Source organism: Trichechus manatus, unplaced genomic scaffold (genome assembly GCF_000243295.1).
Source record: "Trichechus manatus latirostris isolate Lorelei unplaced genomic scaffold, TriManLat1.0 scaffold00076, whole genome shotgun sequence".
NCBI classification, from domain to species: Eukaryota; Metazoa; Chordata; class Mammalia; order Sirenia; family Trichechidae; genus Trichechus; species Trichechus manatus.
The window spans coordinates 11879785-11897676 of NW_004444012.1; the positions used below are offsets into that span (position 1 = coordinate 11879785).

The 17892-nt window shown below is 49.4% G+C and overlaps 1 protein-coding gene across 1 annotated transcript in view; it reads right to left on the reverse strand.

Moving 5' to 3' along the window:
* STRC (stereocilin) overlaps positions 1-11067 on the reverse strand; it is a 15736-nt gene extending 4669 nt beyond the window's left edge. Inside the window, exons 1-18 of the mRNA XM_004380689.1 lie at positions 11019-11067; positions 9924-10709; positions 9821-9845; positions 7794-9045; positions 6775-6837; positions 6566-6676; positions 6228-6394; positions 5846-6032; positions 5592-5707; positions 5189-5321; positions 4651-4833; positions 4202-4240; positions 3870-4037; positions 3669-3734; positions 3077-3202; positions 2718-2776; positions 1810-1933; positions 1583-1695 (exon numbers count right to left, since the gene is read on the reverse strand). Coding sequence (XP_004380746.1) covers positions 1583-1695; positions 1810-1933; positions 2718-2776; positions 3077-3202; positions 3669-3734; positions 3870-4037; positions 4202-4240; positions 4651-4833; positions 5189-5321; positions 5592-5707; positions 5846-6032; positions 6228-6394; positions 6566-6676; positions 6775-6837; positions 7794-9045; positions 9821-9845; positions 9924-10709; positions 11019-11067 — 3767 coding nt within the window. The remainder of the gene's footprint in view (positions 1-1582; positions 1696-1809; positions 1934-2717; positions 2777-3076; positions 3203-3668; positions 3735-3869; positions 4038-4201; positions 4241-4650; positions 4834-5188; positions 5322-5591; positions 5708-5845; positions 6033-6227; positions 6395-6565; positions 6677-6774; positions 6838-7793; positions 9046-9820; positions 9846-9923; positions 10710-11018) is intronic.
* Positions 11068-17892: the final 6825 nt, after the last annotated feature.

The following is a 17892-nucleotide window of genomic DNA, read 5'->3' on the forward strand; positions in this document are numbered from 1 at the left end:
TCAGGCAACTGGGGCACTTGGGGAACTGAGCCAAGTCAAGAAGGGACACAGAGTCTTATACTCCCTAGGCAGGATACAACACCAGTCCAGACCCTGTGGCCTTGGACAGGCACTGATCTTAAACAGTCCCAGATCCAATTCCAATCACTGTGCTTGAAGGGAGAGAACAAAGGGAGTGAGATATTTCTAGTCTTCCAGACAAGGAATAACAAACGATCCTATGTGATCTAACTGACTCAAAGGCCCAAATATTAAGTGTCATTAACTTTTTCCCCTCATTTTGTAGAGTAAAATACTGAGGTTCACAGAGATCAAATGGTGGGGTCTTACTCCCAGTTCCTGTCCTTTCCATGGTGCCACCTTTCCTTTACTGTGAGGAGGTCCCATCTCCTCTGTACAGCGCTATACCATTTACAAAGTTTTCAGATACTCTTGTCTCATTTGATCCTTATGACAAAAGCTGTGGGTAAAATAGGATATTTTTATTATCCCTTTTTCACAAATGAGAAACTCAGGTCGTCTGACTTGTGGTCCAGGATCTTCCACCTCATCATGGCCCTCGAGGTTCTAAATTATATCAGAGAATCAACATACTTAAACAGAGTTAAATGGCATTTAAAAAAAAAAAAAAAAGCCCTTTCATCCAGAAACAGAAAGTGACATCCTGTAAACTATAATGTATCTAGGGTTGTTAATTCTGGAATTGGGCCAATTAGCACAAGAACCAAAATCTATGCAGGGGTCTAGAAAAAAATTAAGGTCGGAGTGAACTACTTTTAACATCCCCACATCCCCAGGTAGACTGTGACACCAGCCTTTTGCTACTCTGACTTACAGTGCAAATGGTGATGGGATTGGGGTGGGGCTAAGATCGGAAAAGAAGCATGTGAGTAAGATACTCATAAACTCCTAGAATCTCTGGGCTGGGAGGAGACTTGGGTTCATCTAGTTCTCTCTCCGCCCCCCCCCACCCCATACTTGAATCTCTTCTACAATATCCTTGCCATGGGGCCATCAAGCCTAAGATGAATAGTAGCTCCAATGATGGGGAACTCACTACCTCTATTTTCCTTATATTGTGCAAAAATCTGATTTTCAGCCATTGGTCCTAGTCATGTGCAGTGGGACCATTCAGAAACATCCCAGTCTATCTCTTACTTGATAGCCCCTCAGGAATTTGAAGGCACTTATCCCATTTTTCGTGCACTTTCTCTTTATCTGCTCCTCTGAACACACTGAGAGCAAGTGTCCTAAGCAGAATACGATCCTCTGGGGCAGAATCTGACCATTGCCTCCCTCATTTCAGATACTGTATCTCTATTAATGTGGCCGAGGTTACCTTAAGATTATTTGGCAGCCTCATCACAGTGTTGTCACTCTCAGCTGTCCCATGCTGGGGACAGTGTTCTGGGAGCCAGTCAATACGTACAGCAACTTTTGCACAAATCCTCTGCTTTTGGTTGTAAATGATGTCAGGGAACCACTGGACAGAAAACCACCCCCTGTATGGCATTTCTGAAGGGAGAACTTCTACCAAAGTCGGCCTTTCTGAGGATCCAGGACCTCCAACCCTGGCACTTACGGTAAGTCCAGGAGTAGCTTGGTGTCCAGCTCGCTCAGCTCTGGCCCCAGGGTTGCCAGCTCTGGCTCTGGCATTGTCATCCTCCGCTGTAGCTCCTCCCAGATACAGAGTCTCTGTGGGGCAGGGTGAAGAAGCAGGGTCAGGGCAGAGCTGAGCACAGGCGATGAGCACAGGGGCCACAGTCCCTGACTCCCTGCTCCCATCACTGCCCAAGTAGGTCCTCTCACCAAGCTCCCTCGCACACCGGTGGGCAGCTGATAGATCATGTGCATCACTTGAATGAAGTCGGCCATTGAGCTGATCTGCTGTAGAAACTCACAGGACATGCCCCCTGCCAGGGTGCCTAGAGCCCTGTGGGTGCATGGGTAGGTGGAGATTCATTCAACATGGGCCGCAGCTTGTCTGTTCCCTGATATCAGCACTCTCAAAACAAGTACAGAGGTTTACCGATGCTAATTTACAGTCTGGGCAACTGCTTTTGCATAGATGTTCTTATTTGGCTCCCCACAACATCAGTGCCGTTTTGCAGATAAGAAAATAAAGATTTACAGGGGTCTAGTGATGTTCCCAACAGAAGTGGCGGTAAACTGACACTGGAGCCATGTCTTCAGATTCTGAAGCCAATAGTTCTGTAACTGCAGGTGTGAGTAAGGTAATGCCTGCTTATTCCTGCTTGGCCGGAGGCTCTGAAGTCACCTTGAATGAAACTAATAACAGCAAACATCTATTGGGAGCTTACATCAGGCCAGGCACTGTCTTAAGTACCTTACATGACTTACCTCATTTAATCTTCACAATGCCTACCTATGAGGTAGGTACCCTTTTAATTCTCATTCTGCAGAAGAGAAAACTGAAGCTTAGAGAGCTTAAATGGCTTGCCCAAGATTATGAGTAGGTGACAGGGCTGGGACCTGAACCTGGGTCTTCTGGCTTCCTAGGTCTATTCAGGGTGGGCGTGGCATAGCGGATGAGCAGAGGGCAAGCGGGAGGAGCCAGGAGAACGTCCACAAGGTGGGAACTCCATGTTTTATTCATCCCTGTAGCCACCATCACATATCACATGGTCCCTGACACATGGTAAGTGCTCAGAAAGTATTAACTGAATTAAACTCACTGCTCAACACAAGTTACTCACTGCAGATTCCTCAGGGTCAGGTTGCTGGGCACTTGCATCTTCTTCCAGAGAAACTGTGCCTACAAGAGAAAGAAAGAGGAGCCGCTTCCCAGCAGAGATATTGTCCCAAAACCTAAGATCCCTTGGACCGAGTCCTGCCTCTCCATGCTGTGGGCCCCACCAGCCTCCCACTCTTCTGATGCCCACTCCTGTCTCAGAGAGAGAGAGAGAGAACTGGAGGAATAGGGAAGAGGGAGAAAGGAAGAGCAAAGCAAGTCATGGTATAAGGGATTCTAGAAATAAGCCCCAGGTAGGGCTGAGGGAAAAGGAGGTGGGACAGACTGAGAGAGAAGAATCCTGGGGCCAGTGGGGACAGTTACCTGCTGCTCGGACCAGAGCAGCTCCCGGGAGTGCCTTCGGTCAGCCAGAAGAGCCACGGAGTCCAGCTGTAGCAGCTTTAACGGGAGCAGGGGAAGCAGGCAATCTGGCCAGGTGGTAGGGCTGGGCTGTTGGTGGTGACGGGCGTAGCGGTGTAGTGATAGGTAAGGGGGTCTGGACTCAGCCCTCAGAGGAGCCACGGAGCCAGGAAGGGACCAAAGCAGGGACAGGGGTGGAGTGGCATTTGCCACTGTAGAAACACACGCCTGAGAGCCTCACAGTGAAGACTGTTTGGTCAAATGTTGCCGCTACGTAAGCACCTGATGAACTAAACCCCTCAGCCTCCCCAAGCCCGGTCTTTTCATCTCAGAGTGGGGCGGCTGACCTGGAAGATTTCTCAGGCCCTTCTGGAGCAGACATTCTAGGACATGCGGCCCTGCATGTGGAACTGGAGGGAGCTGCTAATGTCTGGGTGGGTGCAGAGCTAACAGACACTCTCGGGGCCACTGCAGGGAGTGTGTGCAAGGTAGCATCAGCCATAGGAAACTGTCCCAGTACATGCAGTGGAGCTCAGTCGGGAGACCTCACACATACCCGACCAGGGATGCACACAGCTGCACCGCCACCTGCTGTACCCGTATTTTTAACGCCATCTTTCACCTGCGTAAGAATCATCGTCTGTGTGTGTTTAAGGGAGTAGGGAGATACGGGAAGGCCTTCCTAGCCACAGGGAAGATGTTCTCCTCCCGCCAGAGCTCACATCCCCATCTGTCTCATCCTCCCTGCTGCTCATACCCGAAAGCTGTGCAGCAGTGCTGCGGTCTGGCAGGCTGAAAGACGTGACAGTTCAGGGGCCAGGCAGGGACAGGCCGCAACCAAAACTCGCCTCGGGATGGCCTGGAGTGTCTGGGGGCTGAGGCCTGGCAGCAGAGGGTGTAGGGAGCAGAGTTCCTCCAGGGACAGCTGGGGAGGAAGAAAGAAGCGTGAAGAAGAGGGGCAGTGTGATGGAGAAGACGACAAGGCAGCAGGTGTGAGGGCCGCTGAGAGGGAGGAAGGGACAGATGCGGGGCCAGGGTAAAGGGGAACAGAGAACTCTGAGGGGTTGTTGAGAAGCTGCTGCTACTCACATCATGCCTTGGGAGGAGCCGTCCAAGCAGCAGGACAGCCTGAGGTGGGGCGGAACAGCAACAACAGCTCTCAGGCCCCAGTGCCCAGGTCCCAAGAGGATCCCTATGTCTGCCCTCCAAAAGTGCCAGCCCTCACCAGGTAAGAAATCATCCTCTTGACTTGACTGGCCCAGCTTCTGCTAGGTGGGACGGGAGTCAGTAGCGTGTCTCCTAGTGGGCCGCTCCCCAAAATCCCCCAGTGGCAGTTCTCCCCCAGTGAGCAGGCTGGCTCAGGGCCCTTTCAATCTGAGGAAGGGGCACGAGGGGATCCTCCTAGGGATAGGGTTCACCTCCAGTGCTCACCCAGGCAAAGGAGGCCTCAGGGGGGCTGATGGTATCCCTGAATGTGAGTCTCTTGATTGGGGTTCCAGGGGTTGGAGGGTGGATGCCAGGGAGTGGGACAGGCCCACCTGGGCAGGTGTGACACTGGTTCCCTGCAGGGCAGGAAGCATGGCTCTGAGCTGGGGCTCTGACAGCTCCTGCAGGAATCGGAGGCCCAGCTGAGGAAAGAGAGGGGCCCAGACCCGCAGCTCCCGGGGGCTCAGCACAGTTCCTCCAGCTGAGCGCAACACCGCCAGGAGTTCATACGCCACCTGCAACCAAGGAAGGTTTGGGACTGGAGAGAAAAGATGGATGAACCTTGAACCTCCTCTCTAACCCCACATCTAGATTTCCCAGGGCCTGGGCTAGGACTTGAGACCAGGGATGGGACCAGAGTAGATGAGGTTCTAGATGGCAGAGGGTATGTTTGGAGTACCATATGTCATGGGGTAGATCCAGGGAGAGACAGCAACAGATCAGAATGGCCATGAAATAAGGATGGAGGTGGCAAAAGTGGGATAGGGGACTGGCACCACTGTGCTCAGGCTTGGTTGAGAACACTGGGTAAGTCATCCACACAGACCCAGGGGAAGCCTGGAGTCTTGTAGGCCTATGCCAGGGGCTCACCCGTCCTTGTGGGCTGAGGGTCCCGTTAGCTGCACATTCCAGCAGCCCCCGTTCTACTGGCCCCATCGGGTCATTCAAGGGTACCAGGCTCTGCAGCTCCTCCGGGCTCAGGAAACAGACGAGGGACCCCAGCCTGAGGAGGGCATGAAGCTGGCCTTTGTGTGGTCACTGAGGCTGGTACTAAGGCAGGGATCATGTGGGGACATGGAGCAGACACTCTGACCACTGAACTAGAAACCATGGGCATCATACAGCTTTCTCTTCTGGAGCCCTCTACTGCCTGGGGCCATTGCCTACTCTCTTGGTCCTTCCTTCCTAGAACCCCAACCCACCATGACAGCTGTACCTGCCTCTCTCTACCTCGCCCACTCTGGTCTTGATCACCAATACCACAACCACTCACCTGCGCACCTGCTCCTCCCCATCCTGGACACTCTGGTTCACCAGGCTGCGTAGCACATGTCGGGCTTGCCCTGGCCCAAGACCTGCCCCTGGCCAGCTATCCTCCAGGGCCTGGATCTGAGATGGGGAAGGTCAGCTTATGCTGGGGTCACTGTGGGACACTTGTTGAGAGGGGCTCACTAGGAGACGTGCTACTGACTCCTGTCCCACCTAGCGGAAGACGGGCCAGTCAAGTAAAGAGGATGATTCGCATACCTGGTGAGGGCTGAGCTGCAGAAAGTTCTCCAAGGGGAGATGGGGGAGCAGGGGCACAACTGCCCACAGCAGCTCCTGGGACCAGGCAGGCACTTCCCCAAACAGCTCGGGGGCCAGCAGTCGCTTTGCCAAAGCCTCCTTCTGTTCAGGCCTCATTCCTGGGCTGTAGTTCCGGATAGCAGCCAGGCTAGGGAGAGTAACGGGTCTTAACCTTTGGTCCTGTTCCAAACTGCTGTCCCCTGGCCCTTTGCCGCCCCTCTGTCACGGATGGGAAGGAGATTCTCTCTGGTTTTAGTAGAGAAGAGTTCTGCAAGGGGCTCTCTAGGTGGGTGGGGTGGTCCTGATCCTGATAGGAGCCGGCAGGGTGTTGCGAGGACCTTACACGGTGTCGTTGGCCAACAGGGATGGTGGGAAGCGCATCAAGTCCGAGACAGCCAAGAAGGGGATGAGCGGAGACAAGTCGATGAAGAGCTGGGAAGTGAGGCGTGGGTACCGCTGAAGCAGCAGGGCTGTCAGGCGACCCACAGCCTGCTCCTCTGATGGTCGTACCTGCGTAGGCACGGGAATGGGTGCTGACTCTGGAAATGCGCGGTATCCTGGCCATCACCTCTCTCGAGCAACTCCTTCCACTGAGGCAACCCCTCGGCACACCAGGTTCAGACACTCTTGATCCCTGGATGCCCCCCCTGCACCCTCATTCCCCTCTCAGTCTATGCCCACCTGTAGCTGGGCCCAGGAACGGTGCATGAGTGTCAGGAAGCTCTGAGCGGCCTCCCTCTCTGCTGAGAGCACCAGCTGCTGGAGATTTTCTGGGGGCATGTGCAGGTACTCCTGGGAGATGGGAGGGCATGGTGGGTATGGCCACATTGGGCAGGGACCTCTGGCCATGGCTGTCACCCAGCCCACCCATGCGCCCCTCCACCTCTTACCTGCACTAGAATCTGCAGGGCCCAAACACTCTTCTCCCTCTGGAGCAGATCCCACAACACGGGCTGGGAGGGAGACAGACAAGATGCCAAGAGAGTTGTCTCCTCTGTCCCTTCTGCAGCTTCCAGGCACTGCAACTTCACTTGCTGGGATGCTTGTTCTTCATCTGAAGCTAGTAGGCGTGACTCCTCAGATATTAAGCTCCTTTAGGGCAGGGACCATGTTTCTAACTTCTGTATCCTCTCCCATGCCAGCTCCATAGTTGGCTCAATAAATACTTGTAGATGGGAAGCAAATTACTATGAGCCCATCCAATCCCATTTCACTGGTCCCAGGGCCCTAACATGAAGTAAGGAACCTTTATATATCCTACAGAACCTAGCAAAGCACCTTGCACACAACAAGTGTTTCGTGAATGAATTATGGTATTTATAAGCTCTAGCCCTTCACTCTACAGAGAAGAAACTGAAGCTCAGAAAAGCTAAACTAAATTATTTGCCTAAGCCCACCTAATCTGCAGCAGAGTTGCACCTAGAACCCAAGTCTTCTGATTTGTAGTACCCCTGAATTTTTCTCATTCCTGCCTTATCCTCCTATACTCTGCCAGCTTCCAGTTCTCACTCTCTAGCAATAGAATTAGAGCCCTCTAATTTGATCACTTCTTTCCTGGAGCAGAAAAAGGGAGAGTCAAAGAATCAGAGAATAATAAGGATATAACTTTTATTGCATGTTTATGTACCAGGCACTGTGCTAAGCCCATAGCATGCATTGTCTCATGTAATCCTACAACCACCCTACGAGCGTGGTACATTATTCCCAGTTTATAGATAATAAGACTGCTCAGAGAGGTTAAATAACTTGCCCAAGGTTGGGCACAGATCTAAGATATGACCCCAAGCCTGCCTGACCCCAGAGCTGTGTGCTGACACCACTGTGCTATACTACTGCCTGTCAGCGTTAGAGGAATTCCCCCGGGAGCCTCCCTCAGTTCCAGGAGATTCCACCTCGGTAGATCACTCACGCTGAAGCAGGCCAGCAGCTCTGTCTTGCTCAGTCCAGAGCCGGCGCTGACAGAAGGGTCAAAGCCCGGTGGGGTCTGCTCCTCCTGCTCCAGGTACTCCCCGACTGTCCGCAGCACGCTGTGCCGGCCCTCTGGCCGGAAGGTGTCCCAGAAGGAGCAGTTGTCCGGGAGACTGGAGAGCAGCAAGGCCTGGCCCAGCAGCCCCTGGGCCTCAGCCCCGCCGGCCCCTGGGCCCAGGAGGAAGGTCAGCAGGCGCAGCAGATAGTGAAGGCGTGCGGGGTGGGCAAGGGCTGGCACAGAGGACTGACAGCGTGGCAACTGGGACAGCATGCCAAGCAGGAAGGGGCCAGGAGCCAGGCAGAGTGGGGATGGTCCCAGTGCTGGCAGAGAGGGCAAGAGGGGGCCCAGAAGCCCGTCTAGGAAGCAAGTGTCATTGCCTCCACGACTTATTCTGCACTGGCCTGCTAGCCAAGGCCAGAAGGGCACCAGGGCCTCGTACATAGTGTCATTGGCACAGACCATCACCAGGAAGCTGCCCCCATCTGGGCAGCGCTCCCCACAGGGTCCAATGTGGCAGGGTGGGAAGTCAGTGATATCTGGAGTGGGGCCCTGGCACACATGCTGAACCCAAATCTGGTTGCTGGGGGGCACAGCCTGCAGACTTGCCTCCGCACACAGCCGCTCGGCCCACAGAGTCTCGTTCTCTAAGAAGCAACCCCAGAAGATGTCTGGGGTGAGGGGAACAGGGGGCAGACCTTCAGGGCAGCTTGTGGGGGGTGGGAGTAGGCCGGCACAAAGCCGCTTTACCAGGCGGCGGTTTGGGCCAGACAGGGCTGAAAAGGAGAGGTTGCTACAGATTGCCTCAAGGAACTGATCAGGAGACTGGTCGTGGCACGCCTGCAGCCAGCCCTGGGCACCTGGAGCCCATGACACAGCATACCACACAGCTGTCTGGCAGATGGCAGTGGTGCTGGGAGGGGGCTGTGGGGTGGCAGGCTTGGCGTGCTGGCAGAGCAAGTGGATGGAGAAGTTGGAAACGCTGTAGGGTGGTGCTAGGTCTGAGTGGTTCTCGCAGAGGGCCTCCACAGAGATGGCTCGCCGTTGGCGAGGGCTGATGTGGGCTGCAGGCTGGGAAGTCCTGGGCAGAGGCACACCTGTGCTCATGCAGTAGAGGAGGGCAGGGGGTGGGGGTGGCGATCCAGACAGAAAGCCCAGTGCCTGGACATCCCAAGAGAGGTTGTGCCGGACGCCCCTGGGTGCAGAGAGACGAGCTGGTGGGATCTGGTCAGTTCACGTTTCCTCAGCTGAAGGTTCTAACCCTGGCCCAGAGCCCTGCAGGGGGTGTGGCAAGCTTTTCCAAAAGTGAGATCCTTGGGAGTATAGGTGTTACTAGTTTAAATGCTGGGATGGGGGAAAGGGGAGAGAGCTCTGTCCTGCCAAGACACAAAATCTCCTAAGAGCAGCCCAGTTGAAGTCCCTTCTGTCCACCTGGCCCCTTTCTTTCTCCTTTCTTCATATGCTTTTAGACAGCTTAAATACAACCTTCGGTTGGTCTCATATCAGGAAATCTGCCCAGCAACTGAATATGTCCACCTGTGCTCTGGCACTGTTGTACTGAAATAGTAAGGGGTTAAGGAATTCACTCTTGTCCTTTTTTTCCATACTCCATATTTATTAAAACAGTTGCCATCAAGAGGAGTCTGACTCATGGCTTCCATTTTCATTAGCTAACACTTACTAAACACAATGTGCCAGGCACTGTTCTCAGTGGTTCCCACAAAGTCTCAACTCATTTAATCCTTACAACAATGGGGAAACTGAGGTATAGAAAGAATATATGACCTGTCCAAGGTCATACGGCTAGGAAGAGGTGGAGCTGGGACACCAACCAAGACGGCCACACTCCACAACCACTAAACCCACTCCTTTCAACAGTTTTCTCTTCAGCCTGGAAGGCTGACACCTTTGGCTCCCCACTTCCAGATTTCCCGGGGCCAATCCTTCAACACCAGTCCCCTGTTACTCACCACAGGAGCAGCTGCTGAAGGTTACCTAGCAGGGAAGGGGTAAGGAAGATGACTACACCAACCCCACCCCTTCTTGCCCTGCCCCAGCCCTGGCAGCACTCACCTCCCTGGCACTGCCCATTGGCATCAGGTTCTGGTAGTCCCAGAATGGAAAACACCTCGTCCTGCAGAGAGCGAGTAACACGGAGCAGTCCCTCCTGGAAGGCAGCGTAGAGGGGGGCCCCCACTGTGCGTAGCAGACCTCCCCAAAGAGCCTCCTCAGAGCCCAGCTCCTCTGTCGGGGTGAGTAAGCCCAACAGGCCCTGCAAAAAGTGAGGGGCTGGCTCCCTCCCATTGAGGTCTGTGGCATTGGTCAGGACCACAGTGGGCTGCACCTGCACCAGGGTCTGCCAGCGTGTACCCTCTAACAACAGCAGCAGAGAAGGCAACCAGTCAGCAGCCAGGACGCAGTCGGAGGGCCCATCACGGGTGCATGGGGGCCGGGTAGGGGCAGGGGGCCCTCCAGGAACTAAGGCTCCCAGGAGCACTTCTGCAAGTCCACCTAGCACACCTGCCTGGTGCCCCAGGAAGTCCCGAGGAGTCTGCTCCTGTCCCAGCAATGCCAGTATATCCCCCAGCAGCCCCAGCATTGGCTCCCAGTCCCGGCTGCCTCTCAGTGTCACTAGGAAATCATGGAGCCGGAGGGCAGGGGGCTGCAGAGGTGGGGGTTCTCCCACTGGCCCCTCCCCCATTCTCCCAAGCTCAAAGGAAGTAGAAATGTTGGCCAAGAATGCAGAAAACTGTGAGCGGCTGAGGGAGACCTGGGGAGCCCGATCCAGAGCAGAGAGTAATGACTTCAGGAGGGAGAGACCAGGGTCCAGGGACCGAGACCCCATAGGGGCCAGCATCACTGTAAGGAGAGAAACCAGAGATCACTCAAAGGGAAGCGCCTAGAGCCCTGGCCCTGACCACCCAATCCCCTGCCTGGATCTAAAGATGAGGTGAAGGGCATGGTGAGCTGGGTTCCTTACTGTAAGCATGAGCTTACAGGAAGTCTTGGCCTGCTTTCTTAACCTCCTTTTCTCCCTTAGTACCAGTCTCTGACCCTTTTCCTTGCCCCCTCCCCTTTTTTTAATCTAACCCATTAACCTCTGCAGTCTTAAGTCTCTTTCCAGCAACCATCCTCTTCATCCCCAACGCCACTCACTGCTCCTCTCACCTGCACAGGACAGCAGCAACAGTAGTAGAGGCCAGAGGCTCAGAGCCATGTTCCTAGGTGCGCACTAGTCTAGAAGTGAGTTCTGGTTATTCTCACCTGGTGTGGGACAGCCAGGTGAGGGCAGGGCACTGCAGGCAGCCTGGGGCTCCACTGACACTGCAGTGTGGTCTTTCACGAAACAATATCTGTAACCTGACAGCAGCTTTGTCACCTGAGCTACTGAATACCTGATCCTTTCACTCTAGAGAAAGATGTGCTTCTGAGAGAGGGATCAATGATCGGGGATCCCAGGGGGCACTTGGAGGAACCCAAGAAGACAGCCTGAATTAGGAGCCACAGATACGGATAGGTGTATGTGCACATGGAGCTGGAGCACTGCAGATCAGGGGTATAATTTGGGGGTCTGGAGAAAAATATAAGAAAGAAAACAAAGAAGGTACAAAGGAATTAAGAAACCATAGAAGCTAGATGGTAGGATTTCAGGGAACTGAGGAAGAAAGGGGCTCCAGGAGAAAGGAAGTGAGCAGCCAGGTATAAACAGAGAAGAGCAATGAAGACGGAGTTCTTGTCCAAGGATGGAGCACTCAGGAAGAGGAGATCTGCTTCCAGTTCAGCACCCAGAACCACAAAATGTTACGAGCTGGGTAGGACCCTGGAGATCACATAGGCCAAACCTCTCATGTTATGGATGAGGAAACAGACTTAGAGAGGTGTGACTTGCTCAGCAGGCCATTCAAATGCTTGGGTTTACCATCTGGCTCTCTCCTGTGGCCTAGATGAAAGCTGTAGAAAATTCTGAGCCGAGAAAAAAGTTAAACCAGATGAAATCACCGTACACGGAGTCTACTCCTCTCCCCAGCCCCCTCTCTGCCCATCAGAGCTAATCATAGATCAGAGAGGTTACATTCAAAACAATCTGGTCTGGTCAGAGTTAAAAGTCTTTTCTGTCCTTCATTTATATATTCCAAAAGGCCTTTACCTGACACCAGCTCTAAATAATAACTTAACACTGAGGCTCCATCCAAACCATTTTCTGTCCCTTTTGCCTTGGAACCCTTTCCCATCCTCTCCCCTAAACACACACTCGCCTCCATTATTAATGCGCTTCTGCCCTAGAAGATTCACTTAGGATCATTGAATTTTACAGATGGAAGGGACCTGAATAATTCTCTGGTAAAAATTTCTCTTTTTATAGATGAGGATGAGAGGAAACAGAGGCCCAAAGAAATGGAATGAGCTGGCCCAGGCCACTTAGGAAGCTGGGGGTAGTGCTGGGATTTTCCAAGGTTAGGACCAGTTATATGACCTATTGCATCATTTTGCCAATATTTTCCCTTTGCCCATCAAAAGGCACCACATCTAGTCTGAAAAGCAGAGAATCAGAGAGAGAATATGGCCTCAGTTCCCAACAGCTTTCTAGTTCCTGTTTCCAGCCCAACCTGCAATCCAGAATCCTGAAATACAGAATCCTACATTTCTACCTGTCTTAGTCATCTAGTGCTGCTATAACGGAAATACCACAAGTGGATAGTTTCAACAAACTGAAGTTTATTCTCTCACAGCCTGGTAGGCTAGAAGTCCAAATTCAGGACGGCAGCTCCAGAGGAAGGCTTTCTCTCTGTTAGCTCTGGAGGAAGGTCCTTGTCATCAATCTTCTCCTGGACTAGGAGATTCTCTGCACAAGGACCCCAGGTCCAAAGGATGTGCTAAGCTCCAGGTGCTTCTTTCTTGGTGGTATAAGGTTCCCCGTCTCTCTGCTCGCTTCTCTGTTTTATATCTCAAAAGAGATTGGCTTAATTTGTAGATTAATCTTGTAGATTGAGTTTACATAACTGGCGATTACCCCATCTCATCAACATCATAGAGATAGGATTTATAATACATAGGGAAATTACATCAGATGACAAAATGGTGGACAATCATACAATACTGGGAATCATGACACAGCCAAGTTGACATATATTTTGGCGGGACACAATTCAATCCATGACACTACCCTTGGTTCTGTGACAACCCTCTTATAGTAAGTTCTCCTTTTTTGCTTATAGGATAGCAAAAAAATGAGATGGCCTAGGTTCAAATCCTTACTCCAACATTTATCAGCTGTGTGTCCTAGGGCAGTTTCTAACCATCTCTGTGTCACAGTGTCCTTTTCTGTAGAAAAGGAGAAAACACTAGTGTCAGGCTGGGTTCTCTAGAGAAGCAAAACCAGTGAAGCGTATATATAAAAATATATATATAGAGAGAGAGATTTATCTCAAGGAAATGGCTCACCAAGTTGTAGAGGCGGGAAAGTCCCAAGTCCATGAGCCATGTATTAGGCTGGAGGCTTCTCCTGACTCCCGTAGCTGCAGGAGCTGACTAACCCAAGATCCATAGGTCAGATGGGAGGCTGCTGGCTCAAGTCCCAAGAACCAGAGGTCAGATGTTGATGAGCTGAATGCAGGATCCAGAGCAAAGCAAAAGCCAGCAAGCTTTGCCAGAAAGTCCACATATATTGGATGCAGGCCACACCCCCAAGGAAACTTCCTTGCAACTGATTGATTACTCATAGCAGATCTTACTGTGGAAGTGACTACATTATATCAGATCTCATCATGAAGATGATTACATCATTACACAACTGCCAAACTCCATCATAATGGCCAAACTACTGAGAATCATGGCCTAGCCAACTTGACACGCAACCTTAACCATCACAACTAGTATAGAGTTGTTGTGAGGATTAAGTTAGAGAATTCATTTAAAGTACTTAGCACAGTGTCTGGCATTCATGCAACAGATATTAAGCACTTACCATGTGCCAGGCATTGGTACAGAATAAACATTCACTAAATGTTAGCTGGAGCCCTGGTGATGCCGTTGTTAAGAACTCGGCTGCTAAACAAAGGGTCAGCAGTTTAAATCCACCAGCTGCCCCTTGGAAGCCCTATGGGGCAGTTCTACTCTGTCCAACAGGGTCGCCATGAATCAGAATTGACGCAACGGCAACGGGTTTGGTTTTGTAAATGTTAGTTATTATTAGACTAGCTCAAAATTCTTTTATTTGAAACTAAAAAAAAAGTCCTAATTAATGCAGAAATTGTTACCAAGAAGTAGCATCCTGAGTGAAAGAACTTCAGAACAAATATGGAACTAGCTGAGTCAAGCAAAGAGGGGAACAATGAGAACTCCTTAAACCCAAGATGGGAAATTTCTTGGCAGTCTACATTATGCTATAGTAAGCAGTTGGCTAAGCACCTGCTAAGGATTCAGATTATGTGCTAACTGAGGAATATTAAAATTTTGTTGAAAGAAGGGAATTCCTTTTTGGATATTTTGGTCTGGCTAATTAGTGCAAGGTCTCAAGAAATGAGGTGGAATGAAACTTGTCCAAGGCAAGGTCATGGAAGCTTCCTAGACATATCCAAACTCCCTGAGGGACCAAATTGCTGGGCTGAGGGCTCTGGGGACCATGGTCCCTGGGAACTTCTAGCTCAATTGGCATAACAGAGTTTATAAAGAAAATGTTCTACATTCTACTTTGGTGAGTAGTGTCTAGGGTCTTAAAAGCTTGTGAGCAGCCATTTAAGATACACCACTGGTCTCACCCCATCTGGAGCAAGGGAAAATGAAGAAAACCAAAGACACAAGGGAAAGATTAGTCCAAAGGACTAGTGGACCACAACTACCACAGCCTCCACCAGATTCAGACCAGCACAACTAGATGGTGCCCAGCTACCACCACCGACTTCTCTGACAGGGATTAGAATAGAGGGTCCCAGACAGAGCTGGAGAAAAATGTAGAACAAAGTTCTAACTCAAAAAAAAAACAAAAACAAAACAAAACAAAAAAACCAGACTTACTGGTCTGACAGAAAGTATGGCCCCCGGACATCCTTTTAGCTCAGTAATGAAGTCACTCTTGAGGTTCACCCTTCAGCCAAAGATTAAACAGACCCACAAAACAAAATGAAAATAAATGGGCACGTCGGCCCAGGGGCAAGGATGAGAAGGCAGGAGGAGACAGGAAAGCTAGTAATAGGGAGCCCAAGCTCGAGAAGGGGAGAGTGTTGACATGTCGTGGGGCTGGCAACCAATGTCACAAAACAATATGTGTACTAATTGTTTAATGAGAAGCTAGTTTGCTCTGTAAAACTTCATCTAAAGTACAATAAAATATATATATAAAGAAAGAAATGAAGTGAAATGAGACCTAGGGATTCTCATACCTTTGGAAGTATAATTAATTATTTTAATATTAAAAATTAAAATATTTTAATTAAATTTAAGAATGCGGTGACAATATACAGACAAATTATGTTAAAGCAAAATTGATATTGATTTATAACCAATAATACCATGTTGAACATAGAAAAAGTTATTAGGGTAATACAGTAGACAGAAGCTATACAGTTACAAAATTTCTCTTTTCTTCCTGCATTATTATTTGTATACTTTATGCTATAATAAAACTAATGTTTAATTTTTCTGCTTCCAAGTGAGAACACATTAAGTTCCAGTATGGAATATCTGGGTGGTGCAAACAGTTAACACATTCCGCTGCTAACCCAAAGGTTGGGGGTTTGAGTCCATCCAGAGACACCTCGGAAGAAAGGCCTGGCAATCTATTTCCAAAAAAATCAGTCATTGAAAATCCTATGGAGCACAGTTCTACTCGGACACACATGGGGTCATCATGAGTCAAAATCAACTCAATAGCAACTGATTTCACGGTATTTAAAGATCTAAGTAATAATTGGAGACCAAAAGGAAAACTATATTCAGAAATAAAATCTTTAAACAACTTATACATGAAAAAAATTTTTAATTTGGTTATATCACAAAACATCTAAATTCTAACTTCCAAAACACTCCTCAGGAACTCTCAAGGGTTACCTGGCATAAAACTTGAATATTTTCCTTGACTTAAGAATCCTAGTGAAAGGTATAAAGCTGAAAAAACCAGTTGCCCTTGAGTCGATTCCAACTCACAGAGACCCTATAGGACAGAGTAGAACAGTCCCACAGGGTTTCCAAACAGCAGCTGGTGGATTCAAATTACAGACCTTTTGGTTAGCAACTGTAGCTCGCCAGAGCTCTTAACCACTGCACCAGCAGGGCTCCGGTGAAAGATACCCTCAGAGTAGGGGCAAGGATAAAAAGGAAGCTAGAAGAGGTAATGGATGAATTGTCAGTGGGGACTTCATCTATAGGTCTTAGAATATTTGCATTTAGTCAGAAAACGTATTTATTTATGTAGCAGCTACTATCACATGCCTTGGAGCCCTGGTGGCGCAGTGGTTAAGTGTTTGGCTGCTAATCAAAAGGTCAGCAGTTCAAATCCACCAGCCACTCCTTGGAAACCCTATGGGGCAGTTCTACTCTGTCCTAGAGGGTCGTTATGGGTCCGAATCGACTCGAGAGCGACAGGTTTAGGTTTTAACACATGGCTCTGGGCTGCTGGAAGAATGACTTGAAAAAAATGGGAATAAATACCATCACTGTCTTCATGGAGGAGCCCTGGTGGCACAGTGGTTAAGAGCTACGGCTGCTAACCAGAAGTTCAGCAGTTTGAATCCTCCAGCTGCTCTTTGGAAACCCTATGGGGCAATTCTACTCTATCCTATAGGGTCGCTATGAGTCAGAATGGACTCAATGGCAACAGGTGGTTTTGCTCTTCATAGAAGTTCTGATTTATTATCTGGTGATCTTAAGAGGAACTGGTCAGGATGGGCAGAGATTCCTATCTATCTATTCCTAATTTCTCCCTCCCCACTAATCTACTTTCTATCTCTATGGAGATATTTTGGACATTCAATTCATTTTTATTTTTCCTATCTTGGCTTTTTCTAAACATAATCTTTGGTAATGACTGCTACAGAGGACTTTATAGTTGTTCCCTCATCATCCATTCTATCCCTTCCCTACTGCTTAGCAGTCCTTGAAGCTGAATATGACCGACCCTACCTCCAGGTCCAAGACATCCACCTTACCTCTTTGATTGGTTCAGGAGTGGGCAGATGACCTAGCTTGGTCCAATCACAGTGATGCTTGGGACTTTGTATATGTGTGGTTTAATTTACATACAGTTAATGCTCAAATTTTAAGTGCACAGCTTGTTGAATTTTTACATCTGTATATATCTGTGTAACCATCAAGCAGATCAAGATATAGAATATTACCAGCACACTAGAAGGCTCCCTCATGTTCCTTCCCAGTCACTATCCATATTCCAAGGATAACCGCTATTCTGACCCAAAGCTCAGGAGTTTTGTTCAATGACTGAGAAAGGAGTCATGGTCTCCCTTCCCCTGGATGTGAATAAAGAAGTCTATAGGCCTGGGAGCTGCAGGAAACAATCTGGCTACCTGAGCAATGACAGCCTAAGGGTAAAGTACACACAGAAGAGAGCATAGACAAGAGGATTACAGAGAAACAAAAGCTTGATGACAGTGAATTTTTATATCCAATCAACCCTGAAGCCACACTACCTCTGAACTGCCCGGTCACAAGAGCTAGTAAGTACGTTTATTGTTTAAGTGGTTTAAATTAAATTTTTCTCAACTCATCTCAGAATTTTTAACCTGGGTCAGAATCTTAGCTCTGCCTCTTACTTAGTATGTGCCTTTGGGCAAGTTACATAACTTCTCCAAGCCTCAATTTTCTGACCTCTAAAATGGGATTATATCTTTCTTGTATGTTTATTTTATGGAATATACATACATACCATATATACATATATGAGATAAATACATATATATTTCATATATATCCTCATATATGTTAAGCAATCAATAAAATAATTTTAAATAATAAACATTTCTAAAGACTTGAGTCCTCAACAATGCAATGGGATCCCTTCTAGAGAATAAATTCATTCCCAGTAACCAGA